Below are 13,727 nucleotides of genomic sequence, written 5' to 3' on the forward strand. Positions count from 1 at the left end.
CGTCGATGCTTATATCTAATTCAAATGTACCAAGTAATTATTCTGTTTAAAAAGGGGTGAAGCTATATCGTGGGATACGCGACGCGACGCGATGCTGAACCGTACAGCAGATCTTCGGATCGAATCGACACTGACCTTGGTAGATTGATTTCTATTTCTCGATCTATCATGGGCAGGCGACTAGATCTTTCGGACAAACTGGACGGCCGATCACATGTTTCAATCGATGAAACAGCGGTGACCGAAGCGAAAAACGAGAGAACGAGTCGAGAGAAGCTACTTGTTAAATAATTACTTGGCAATTTTGAGAGACGCATACAATGGAGACTTAAAATTATTGTCGAAGCTCAAGTATAATCAAGTTGAAACTAAAATTCGGACGATAGAAGGAAACAAAGTTCCTTGGATGTTCTGATATAGTTGTACCAAGCAATTATTTGGTTAAAAAGAGGGACGAAGTTAATTTGAGGGACACGCGACGAGACGCGACGGGACGCTGAACCGTGCAGCGGATCCGAGGATCGAACCTACTGCCCTTGCTAACTAGATCTCTATAGGATAACGGATGTTATCTGCGACTCCGAATCGAAGATCTCCACTTCTCCACTGCAACCCGCCGGGAGCCCGAAGGACCCGACTCAAGTTGTCTGACATAGAGAGAGTACCTGAAACAGTGTCGACTTCCGCTGGAAGGTATGCGTTTCCGCAGGATACGGAAACTCCACACCTTCCAGCAGAGTACCATTTTCCCTCGATCGAGCTACCAAGGGAAGGCGATTCTTTCGGACCAGAAACACGACCGATCATATGTTTCAATCGATGAAACAGTGATGATCGAAGCTAGGAACGAGGGAACGAGCGAGAGAGAAGCTACTTATTGAATAATTGCTTGGTAGGACGCGGAGACACGTACAATAAAGAAATTTTCGACGTTAATTTTAAAACTCACGACGAAGCTTAAATCTAATAGACTAAGAATTATATGTCCCTCGGCGGATGAATCCCTCGGCGGTTGTGACGTCTTCCCTCGATGTCCTTGCCATTGATCTGTAATAGATTCAACCTAAAACAAAAACAGATACCTATATTAGTATCATATTAAAGAAACTAAGCGATTAGTGAACCGATGTATCGAAGAATGTAGTGGAGTAGATGAGAATCTATAAGCTGGAGAAGTTACGAAATTTAGAAATATTCATACCTAAAGAAATGTACAAAATAGACACATAATGAGACAGTGGAAATGGTAATAAATCACAAATCAAATTATTCACAACTATCGACAAAATGAAAATTATAATCAACCAACAAACAAAATAAAAATTCTGAATAATCGAAAAATAATGACGATCTACCTATGTAGTTAAAACGTCGAAACAATTTCACAGATAACGTCAAAAAGAAAGTACCAAACAATTGAACAAAGTAGCCCCGTGAAATGTTACGAGAATTCGAGTAATGACACAAAATTGAAAATCATATTCCCATCGATGTCATAAAAATTCACGAAATATTGTTGGAACAAATATGAAAATGAACCAACACGGTAATTCATTACCATTTTCACTCGATGTTGATATCAAAAGTCGAAAAAGACGAAAGAAACATCCATAATAATGAATAGACAGACAAAATCCAATTGACATCGTACAATCAAATAAAAGAAACAAACAAATTTTGTATGCATACATATAAATGAGTGGAATGGACTTACTACTTGTTGACACATAGTTACACGCGGTATTTCAGCTCTGGTCAGTAGTGGTCAGTAGTGGTCAATAGTTCCCACGAGTTGTCACGAGTGGTCAGTCTTGGTCACTAGTGGTCACTACTGGTCAGTATTGGTCCCCAGAGCTCGCCAGTAGTCAGTAGTGGTCAGTAGAAGCGGAGCGCAGACCCAGGACGTTCCGCCACGTCCGCCAGCCCAGAGGAGAAAGAGAGGGAGAGATCTCGTCACCGGCAGCTAGCCTCAGGCGGAAGAGTTAAAGGGGTGGGGAAGACCGTCCTTGGCGTGTTTACCAATCAATTAACAGTTAACCGTGCCTTTGACCGAAAAATGAATATTCTACGTAAAATGTTATTAAAAACAATTATTAATACAATCCCCGCTATCGAGCATTATTTTAACTAATGCCTGATGTTAATTAATAATTGTTGCAAACAATAGTTATGAGAATATGGACAAATTCGAGGAGACTGAAAATTTCTTTGAATTTCTGTCGAGAACCAAGGTCATACATCACGTATTCATTTCTTCGATCTTCTGTTCTTTATACGATACCTTCTTTTGTATAAGTTTTCACCTTTCTTTTCTTGTCAGTATATTATACAGGATTCTAACAAAGATACGTAAACTGCGTCACTAAAATCGCAAAACAATATATTGCAACACCCAACAAAACACATATTAATGCACACGAAGAGAAGTTGTGTATTTTGGATCGTAAATTTGGAAAATATTCAAGCATCGAGGGGTTTAATCTCGAAACATGCGAGAACAATTCTCGTGTCGGCCAATTGGAACGTTTTAAAGATATTAAAACGATTATAAATATTATATTAAAAAATTTCAAATCGTTCTGGAAAAATTATTTTCGGTTGCGGGGGTCAATTAGAATCATTTTTGGTAATAGACATATCCTTGAAATCCTACGCATTTTCGAGAAAAAAAATTCTCGTCGAGGTTACCCTAGGTAGTAATCGCGATTGTAAAAGAAATACAATAAACATTCCAAGCTACCGTTTTTCTTTTGATGTTATGCGAAACACACACGAGGTATACGAATAGACCTTTCACCGTATGGACTTTGATGACCCAATCTGACTACCATAACGAATTATTTTTTAAATAAATAAGGATTTTCGGTGTTGTTGTCGATGAGGTACATCCTTTCGTATTTTAATAATCTTGAAACTTTAAATAATCTTAATCGATTGGTCACTCCAATGAAATTAATCGATCGATGCCCAATTCTGGACCGTACAGCTTTCATTCCGTTAAAAAATAATAAAATTTATGTAATTTCATTTTCTGTCTCGCTTCCTCTTGTGTTAATTTCTAAATCTGTTGGTAACGTTGCGAGTGATACGAAAATGGTAATGGGGTCCCGGGACCCCAGAGAAACGAGCCGAAAAAAATACATTAGGTGAAAGGTCTACTCGTATACCTCGTCTGTGGTATAACATTACTATTGTCGATAACCTTCGCAGACAAGCGGTTCGATATCAACGTCACAGGGTCATGATATTCGATATCGATAAACTTGCGGTTACGAGAATTCATATCGTCGACCCAGAAATTGTAAAAACTCATTGTGACACCTCGAGGATCGTAAAACTCGACGTCATAGATCGTAACGATCGATCGAACGATGAAAACACGAATGACTTAACCGAACGAAGCATTTTAAATCAAATCATTTCCTAAATCTAGTGTTAAATTAACTATACTTATTCGACAATAACTCTTTATACTATATTTATTCAATAATAATAAATTAAAATTGTTATAAATTTATCTTCTCGCTATCTAGCTCGTGTTTTCTGCTCTTTTACGTACAGCAGTTTACATTCAACCCAAATACCATTAAATTCACCTCCAAACTTGAAACTCAATTAGCAATTACTTGAAAAAGTGTAAATTCTTCGAAATATCAAGGTCAACGATATTGCAACAGAAATAGACCAAATGTTGAAACGTTTTTAGTCGAAAGGTGTATTTCTATCGCGATTATTATCTTTCCCGTTAAAGCAGATCGCTGCTCCGATAGAGTAATTTTGATAACCACGAGTCAACGTGTTTATTGATGGCGAAGCGTTCCGTTTCTTCATTCGGGAGAGCTGATTTAATCGGCGGGTGTGCAACATTTGCAAAAGTAAAAGTGAATCGGTGCAAGACTGACTAAAAAGCCAGCATACACACGTTGAACAGAAATCACGCGCTGTTTCGCTAGATTCCGAAACGTCTTACCATCAATTATTTACAAATTCGAAACAAACTTGAGTGTTATGCCGAGATAGACACAAACTACGTACATGAATGAAAATTTCTTCCGCTGGACTTTTTAACGAGACTTATGGTTACGTAAAAAATTGAAATATCTGATCGTAAGACTCGATTCACAATTTCCAAACCTCCCACTAGTTTCGTTATTGATAGGACCTCCAGAGATTTTCTCATAAAATTGCTAAAAGTAATTAAGAGAAGTTGCAAAGTTATAATTTGTTTAAAAAGTATACAATTCTGTGGTGAAAGGAGAATTGAACGCTCCTTTGCAGGCTACATAAATTACTGTAGCTGCTGGAATCGTAGCTAATTTAGCCATCTTTCTATTTATCTTTCTATTTAAAAGTTTTATAACTTTCTGGAATATCGATTACACGATTCTGCAACATTCGATGTAGAAAGTTAAGTGGCTATTCACTTTGTATTAACACTGGAACTAATGTATCCTCGTCAGGAGCAGAATAATCGAACGATCTATTGTCGGGATTCGGGTTCGAACGTAAAAGCGTGAAATAACTGGTCGAGAATCCAAAACGAGTTCATGAGAAATTTCTCTTGGAAACTCATCGGCATATATCGATGCATAGTTGAAAATTACGTTCCAATGTCAATTAAAGCAGAAGTCGGTAAGACTTTCGCTCGCTTACGTGGCACGTGTGTGTATTCCAAGTACGGTACTTGTACGATTGGACACGTGTGGGTGTTCACGCCACACGCATTTCCACGCATCGATGTTCAAGCGCTCGAATAACGCGAGCTACCTTTTCCAGCCACTTCGCTCTACGGGGAATTACGCGATCGGAGAACTGAATGCGTTTTCCTTGCAGGGACGCATTAATTCGATTTAATACGACGAATACGATTTAATTTACAGCTTTAATAACTTAATTAACCCCGTACGGTACTCGTTTAGTCCTTTCGTGCCACTACGGCTCCACGCAGCGAATTTTATCCATTCTTTTCAACGTACATCCGCAAATATACTCTGTTCCACAAGAGAATTGTTTATAATTGAACGTATGACCTCGAAATATAAGCATCGTACTACAAGGCATTTACTTAGTATGTTGTCCAGTCGCCATCATTGTCGATTATAGCTCGGGCATCGTTTAGGCATACTTTCGGCGAGATTTTCCGCCATTGTTTCGAGTAGAGGCCTCCATATTTGACGGATGTGACGTGTAAATTGTTTCACATTAAATGCTCGCTTTTCTCTGAGCTTGACCTTCATTGCTGCCCATGCGTTTTCGATGGGATCAGCGTCAGACGACTGAGAAGGCCAATCCAGTGTCCTGATGCCATTTTCGCGTTTCCACTCCGTGCATGCACGACTTCGGTGCTTAGGGTCGTTATCCTCTTGAAGCACCCACAAGCTGTTATCCGAGCCAAACCATCTTCTAGCAGACTTTTATAAACAATGTTTATATATTTTGATCATCTTTTGGGCATTAAGATTGTCCGTAAACAGGTACAAAACTCCAAATCCTTGTCTACGGAAGCAACCCCAAACATGCACCTTTACCGGGTGCTTCACTGTGCGTTGGATAACGGGAACTGCACGAGGTGGCCACGCATGCCTTCTTGTACCCCAGGCCCAAAAAGAGGATTTATCCGTAAAGATAATGTCGGAGAAATCACGGTCGATATTAGCCCTCGCCCACAACAGACGCTTTTCAACATGCTTCTCGGTCAAAAATGGTTTCAACTTTGTGCACCGCCAGCCATAGTTAGCATCATATAATCGACGTCGAATTGTATTCAGGCTCACTTCCACACCCTTTTTCGCTAAAACTAACTTGGCTTTTCGTAGAGAACACCCAGGATTCTTTTTAAAGATTCTTAAAATTGCTTTGTCGTCCTTTTCCGACGTTGAGAGACGCTTGCCACGTTGGGGCAGGTCGTCAACATTTTTAACTTCCTCGTACCTTTTCACCCACTTCTTAATAAAGGACACTGACTTGCTCATGCAGCGACTGGCCGCTGCGAACGACATTTTGGGTCCTTTTGGATGATTACAGAGAAACACCGCTTCGAGGCGACTAGCGTACGCTGCACTCATTGTTATTTTTCTCACCTTCAATGCAGATAACAGCCCACGCTACTGATTTAACCTCAAAGCATGAAGCCAAGTGTTCAAACAGTTGAATCAACCGATTGTTAAACAGATGCGTCGTCTAGTAATAAAATTAGGACCGACACGCTCTTGTGGAACCGAGTGTATAATTAGATCTCAAATAAAAGAATTGTTTTCAACCTTAAGGGGCCTTTCTACCTTGTGGGATTAAAAAAATCGATATTTTTTTTTTTGCATTTTCCTTTAGTATGTAGTCTCGAAAATATGTCTACCAAATATTAAATTGAAATCCGGAAAACTAACGAAGTTATAGCCTGCTGAAATGTACCACACGCAGGTATAATAACTGGACGTAAAACTTTAAAGCTGTTTTTCTCGAAACTACATTTTTCGGCACTGCGTGCGTGATAACTAAAAAACTATTCAAGATATCAACATCAAATTTATACAGTATCTTCAGAACTGGTCTCCCTATAGCATGAACTAGGATAATTGCGATATATGCAATACTTTTTCTTTTATTAACAAAAAAGCAACCAAATATATGAAAATATTCAGTATTTTTTCGTAAAATAGCTGCCATTTTGCAATTTTTTGTTTTTTTGAAAAGATCCTAGTTCATGCTATAACCACACTCATCTATATTAAGAATATCGTTGGTTTTAGGATTTCGAATAACTTGTTCGCAAGATATCACGTACGCAGTCGGGTGCCGTTCGTAAAAACTGTTGTTTGATGATCAACAAAAACAGCGTAATCAATAGATATTATGCGTTGCAAAAATTCGTAAATATAGCTAAATATATAATAAATGTATCTACAAAATCCGGAATTAATCGCTCTTTAATAACCCGCGAAAAAAAATCACAAAGAAACGTATTTTTCATGCCTACAAGGTAGAATGGCCCCTTAATAGGGCTTTAATTTTATATTTAAATAATAGCATAGAATAGTAATTAATAGTAACTAACAATAGTATTTTTTCAATGTTACCTTGAACTCAACCTCAAAGTATTTTATTCTTTTTATAGTAAGACACTCTATTTAATGAAACCACGTGCATTTGTTTTTGGGTAATTATTTATTCAGTATAGACATATTCATGTTTTATAGAGAAATATAATATGATCGCAATAATCGTAATTTTACTATAATATATGGGAGTTGCAATTACATAAAAGCTACAAGCTAGAATTTTTGCAGCAGTGAAACATGTATGTATGTGGCAAATGTGAAACATAAAACAAACGAGTTACGAAAGCCATCTTTCTCTCTCGAAGTTCCTACAAGCATTTACCTTGGCACACATTTCTCGCACTTGCTCATAGAAATTGCACTTGATATTATAAATACCATACCAAAAACATCTATATAAACAACCAAACATCACTCTATTTTACCACAAAAGACACTTTAATTATTCTTATTTTTATATCACTGAGAAGTAATATTCTTATAAATAATGTTATATTATTATGTTATTGGCATATTTAATGAAGTATGTCACAGAGATGGATATATTTTCAGCGTTATTTCAGAATAACAATATTTCGTATTATATTTAATCATGGTCTATTGAATCATGGTTCGTAGTAGTAATTATACTTCAACACGTTCACTGTCTATGGCCCGTATATGGGTCATATCACCGTGCTATTGGATACGCCGCTGAGAGACCAGACAGTGAACGTGTTAACGATATTACGTATTATAAATAGGTGTCATAATTTTTACTTTAATAAATAAACTAATATACATTTAACAGCAGTTTGAAGGTATTTTTGCCAAACTCAACTTTGACAGGCTATAGCTACCAAAATATTTAAAATATTTATATATTTGGAAAGTATTGTGGAAACTTAATTACAACTGAAATATATTAGTTTTATTTATATATTAAATAGAAAATATAAAACACATTATTTATATGTTTGTTTAAAAATAAATCGTAAGCGTGACTCGAAATGTTTCATAAACTAGAATAATTTGTCCGAAAAGTGTTTAAAATCAGTTAAAAAATGACATTAAAATTGCGTTAAAATTGGTAATCTCATAAAATAACCACGTTTTATTCATTTACAAAAAAATATTACTAGGGTCGTGAAAGTCCCTAGCGTGTCATACCAGGATTAAGAGCAAAATACTAGTTTTTCTCAAGGTATTAAATTTTATACTTCTTTAACACCTATTTCTACTTCTGTTTGGAATTTCTATGGTCAAAATACTTGAAATTATTATTTCAAACAGTGTCAATAGTTATTTCGGTCTAGTCTTTGCACTTAATATTATATGACATTGGTTCATAAACAGTCTTTTCAATATACCTAAAATTAATAATAAAATTGCATTGTATTATATTTTAATACGATGCTCAAAAATTTGTTTGTCAATAGCTTCTTTAAAGCATTACTTACAACCTCCAGACGAGATCTGATTTAACTTTTTCTATACCTTTTTTTAATGAAAAGTAATTTTAATATTATTAAACCTGACAATTAATTCATAAAATAAGTTTTTATTTATTTACAAAAAAAATTTCACTTGGGTCGTGAAAGTCCCTAGCGTATCATGCTCAAGGGTTAAGAGCGAAGAACGAAAATTACGTTGAAATTGTACAGAGACAAATTTTACCCGCACGCGTTACGATTTTCGTCCGGACTATCGTATCTTAACAGCAGCCGTCGACGAACGAACTTTATCGTCATTCACGTTCCCCTCTGCAGATTACCAGAAACGACCATGAAACTCGCCAGTATCGCCAAAGGTTTCGCCTCGGTTTGCATCCTTTCAGCAGTGCCATGCACGCGTTTCGACGAGGTGTTAATCGCTGGTCGGAAACTACGGCAAAATTGCTTCCGTGGAATCGACACGTTCGATGGACACGAATTGGGCGCGTTTAACGAACTTCTATCGACTCACGATCTCGATTCTTGTTTCATTCAATTCGAGACTCGTTTTCTCCAACGTCCAACGCGAACTTTCGAAGAAAATTTCGAATAAGAGATCTGCGACTGAGAAAAGTGTCCAAAGAGAATCGAAGAAAGAAACATGGCGCGACATATAGTTTTTCATTGGCTGCCAGATATCTGCTGTCCCTGCTGCTCGAAGATACGGACCCACGAAAACTTGTCGCGTGCAAAAGCGTTGAAGAATGACGAGTCGCTGAACGAAACGATGCAAGATCTGAAAATGAAGGAATACATTCGAGATTCGAAGGAATTGGATGTGTCGTCGATGAGTAGCAAAGGTTCTTCGACATCTACCGTTGCGGATAATGTTGAATCCGTGGACACCAGCTTGCTAGTGGTTTCGAAAGTGGACGGAGGGAACAATGAAACGAAAAAATTTGATAAATCCTGGGAATCGTTCTCTCTTCCCGAGACATTTTCCGCGTGTCAGATAAGGAAAAAGGAACGGACGTGGTCGTCATCCTCGTCGGAGATGCGGAATCCTATATTCCCCAAGTGTAACATCAAAAAAGTTAAAACGAACCTGAGGAACGGTGTTAAGAACGGTACAAGTCGATTAACTCACGCTTTGACACTTATTAATAGATTAACAGGATATATTATACGTTAAATGAACAAATTTTAGGCAGGTTTCTAACGACTCGCTACACTGAAGGTTATCTACCTTTTCTGTTAAATAACAAACGCTTTATATACTGTCTAAAACGTTTGTATTTTCATTTCGATTTATAATATAATGGTTTCGCGCGTAACGATTAATTTCATTTTTCACGAACAGTTTCGTGTTTCGATGATGTAAAGATAGAATTTCAGTGTGTACGTACGGTGTTATAAACGCAAAGTGAAGTTCAGGGTCGTAATTTTAGTAATTATTTCACGATTGACGCGTCAGATTATCGTGCTCGATTATCTTGTGTTTTTTTGCGCCGCAGATGACGGAAGCAGCTTATCAGAAGCGTGCAGCACTCCGATTATTGGGACAGGATCAAGGACAGGCTCTAGTCACACTGTAATCGACGTAGACGATATAGAGCCCGGATTGCACTCTGGACATCTCGCGACACGAGCGTCTTTGTCCAGTCTTGGAGTAAGTAATTTGCTAATTGTCAACTTGCACGGTACAGTAACGATTTATGCATTTATAGGAAATTCCCATTCTCGAGAAAATTACAGAATGCACTTAATATGCAAAAATATAAGAAATACTTGAAGTAAGATACTATTTATTATATTTAGGGGGTGAGACAACCCTATACAAAGCTCACATTTCATTGATTCTATTAATAAATATATGAATTTGCATAAACACTCGCGATTTTGCAATGATTCTTAAAATGAACTCAAATACAGACGCGATTCGTAAATTGTATGTTTCTATCCCTTACAACTGGGAGAATCCCCCTTGGACCCAGTGAAGCATGCAAAGATATAAGAAATACTTGAAGTAAAATACAATTTATTATATTTAGGGGTTGAGATAACCCTCTATGACACTAGCATTTCATTAATTCTACTAATAGAAATAGAAATTTGCATAAAGATTCGCGGTTTTGCAATGATTCTTAAAATGAACCCAAATACAAACGTGATTCGTAAGTTGAAGGTTTCTATCCCTTTCAAAAATATAAGAAATACTTGAAATAAAATACGATTTGTTATATTCAAGGGTTGAGACAACCCTACACAAAGCTCACATTTCATAATTCTATTAATAAAAATAAAGAATACGTAAAAATCTTCTATTAATAAAAATAAAGGGTCTATAAATAAATAAATCCTCGATCTTGTAATGATTCCTAAAATGAACCTAAATACAAACGTGATTTGTAAATTGAATGTTTCTATCCCTTACAACTGGGGGGATCCCCCATGGAGCCAGTGAAGCATTCAAAAATGTAAGAAATACTTAAAGATACGAATTATTATATTTAGAAATTGAGACAACTCTCTACGAAGCTCACATTTCATTAATTCTATTAATAAAAATATGAATTTGCATAAAAGTATCTACTCATCAGTGACGTATTGATATTATTATAATTGCACCTGAGATTATTCAATATTCTCCATTTAATATAAATCAATTTAAGATTCTATTTAAAAAAACTATTTTTAATTTGGTTCATTAAAATGTAACAAACTTTAAATTGAGAATACAATTTCTAAAATAGATAATAAATTTTATAGAATGCACTTAATATGGAAAAATAAAAGAAATACTTAAAATAAGATACGATTTATTATATTTGGGGATTGAAACAACTCTCTACTAAAGCTCACATTTCATTAATTCTATTAATAGAAATATGAATTAGCATAAAGATATCTACTCATCAGTACACATATTGATATTATTATAATTGCACCTAAGATTATTCAATATTCTTTATTTAATGTAAATCAATTTAAGATTCTATTTCAAAACAGTATTTTTAATTTAGTCCATTAAATTGTAACAACCTTTCAATTGAGAATACAATTTCTAAAATAGATAATAAATTTTATAGAATGCACTTGATATGGAGAAATGTAGGAAATACTGAAAATAAGATGAGATAACCCTCTATGAAACTAGCATTTCATTAATTCTAATAATAACAGTATGAATTTGCATAAAGATTCGCAGTTTTACAATAATTCTTAAAATGAACCCAAATACAGACGTGATTCATAAATTAAATGTTTCTATCCCTTACAACGGGGGGGATTCCCCTTGGAGGCAGTGAAGCATGCAAAAATATAAGAAATACTTCAAATAAAATACGATTTATTATATTTAGGGGTTGAGACAACCCTATACAAAGCTCACATTTCATTGATTCTATTAATAAAAATAAAGAATCCTTAACAATCTGCCATTAATAAAAATAAAGAGTCCATAAAAATAAAAATAAGGAGCCTATTAGTAAATAAATCCACAATCTTGTAATAATTCTCAATATGAAACCGAAATACCGACCGTGATTCGTAAGTTGAACGTTTCTATCCCTCCCAACCAGGGGGATTCCCCTTAGAGCCAATGAAGCATGAAAGACGACATTTAAAAACGATCTGCTGATGTCGAATTTCGTCTCCGCTCTACGAAAGATGAACGTTCCAACCCCGGAGCGATGTTCATCTTAAGAATCATTACTGTACGCTGTAATAATGGAAAAATAAATTATAAACGATGTTCAAGAAAAAATTGATTTGATTAATGGAAACAAAAATCTAAAACTACACTGTTGGCCGATATTACAAATTAATTTAATTCCTCGCTTAATTATTGCTATGGTCAGAGTTGTGCTTTTCTCTTTTGCAAAATCAGCGAGTCACAAATTAAAAAAATATTTAATATTCGCAATAAAACGATGTTCAAGAAAGAATCGATTTGATTAATGAAAACAATAGTCTAGAACTACACTGTTGGCCGATATTACAAATTAATTTAATTCCTGGCTTATTTATTGCTATGGTCAGAGTTGTTGCTTTTCTCTTTTGCAAAATCAGCGAGTCACGAATTAAAAAAATATTTAATATACGCATTAAAACGATGTTCAAGAAAGAATCGACTTGATTAATGAAAACAAAAGTCTGGAACTACACTGTTGACCGATATTACAAATTAATTTAATTCCTGGCTTATTTATTGCTATGGTCAGAGTTGTTGCTTTTCTCTTTTGCAAAATCAGCGAGTCACGAATTAAAAAAATATTTAATATTCGCATTAAATCAATAGATTTACGAGTACAACGATAGACTGTTGTCAATTGGGTTTCTATAATGTGTTTGTGTATTTACTGTTAATTTCTTAGGCACGTTCGGATTCAATGGCGTCGGTTTACAGCGGGGCTGGTGAGGGACGGTGCTGCCGCTCGGTGGTCGTCACAGGGGAAGTCGAGTTCGCTTTGCAATACGATTATAAACATTTAACATTCGAAGTACACGTAACCAAATGCAAGAATCTTGCACCGGTTGACGTAAAACGCAAACGATCCGATCCGTAAGTAACCACGATCGATTAACGACCAACGATTTACCAGACTAATACTACCGATCGCATGTATCTCTAAAATTACTAACCATTTTGTTACTTCACAAATAGTTATTGCCAGTTTGTAGGACCGATCTACACGTTAGTACACATCTTTCTTAAAAATACATTCCTAGGCACATTTCATTTACGTACTTGTAACATAACACTGTTTAACAAATTAATTACTCTATTATTGGTAGATTATTTTCATCGCTCGAATAACCATGTTTTAACGATTACATTGAGACCATCAAACTGTTAATGAACATCCATTAGATTCTGACATTTGATAATAATTGCAATTGCAAGATTAGTAATTTACCATTTGAGATTGGTATTTTTCAATGAGACTACTACTACCCAAAAAATATCTGTATTAATATATTGACGTTTACGATAGTTGGAATAATAAATTATTAGAGATTAACATTCCCTTAATCAATAATAAATAATATTAATTTAGTACAATTTTCAAAGATGTTAAACGTCTAATATTCAACAAACTGAAAAAACTTTGATTATTTTGTTACGTAACAGTATAAATTATTATTTAAAAGATTATTTTAAATGGTACTGTTTTAACGGTTATTGTTATTTATTACTGTTACGGGAAAAACATTTTTATGGATTCCGAACTCCTGGAAGAGAGTAACTGTATTTCAG

General features: G+C 35.4%; 1 protein-coding gene across 2 annotated transcripts in view; it reads left to right on the forward strand.

Moving 5' to 3' along the window:
- Positions 1-13,727, forward strand: part of LOC122397499 — a 111,530-nt gene that overhangs the window by 90,642 nt on the left and 7,161 nt on the right. For both annotated transcript variants that reach the window (XM_043396681.1, XM_043396682.1), the window contains exons 12-13: positions 9,982-10,136; positions 12,844-13,031. In XM_043396681.1, coding sequence (XP_043252616.1) covers positions 9,982-10,136; positions 12,844-13,031 — 343 coding nt within the window. The remainder of the gene's footprint in view (positions 1-9,981; positions 10,137-12,843; positions 13,032-13,727) is intronic.

This window comes from Colletes gigas, unplaced genomic scaffold (genome assembly GCF_013123115.1).
Source record: "Colletes gigas isolate AHSC1104 unplaced genomic scaffold, ASM1312311v1 Colletes_gigas_Sc00009, whole genome shotgun sequence".
Classification (NCBI taxonomy): domain Eukaryota; kingdom Metazoa; phylum Arthropoda; class Insecta; order Hymenoptera; family Colletidae; genus Colletes; species Colletes gigas.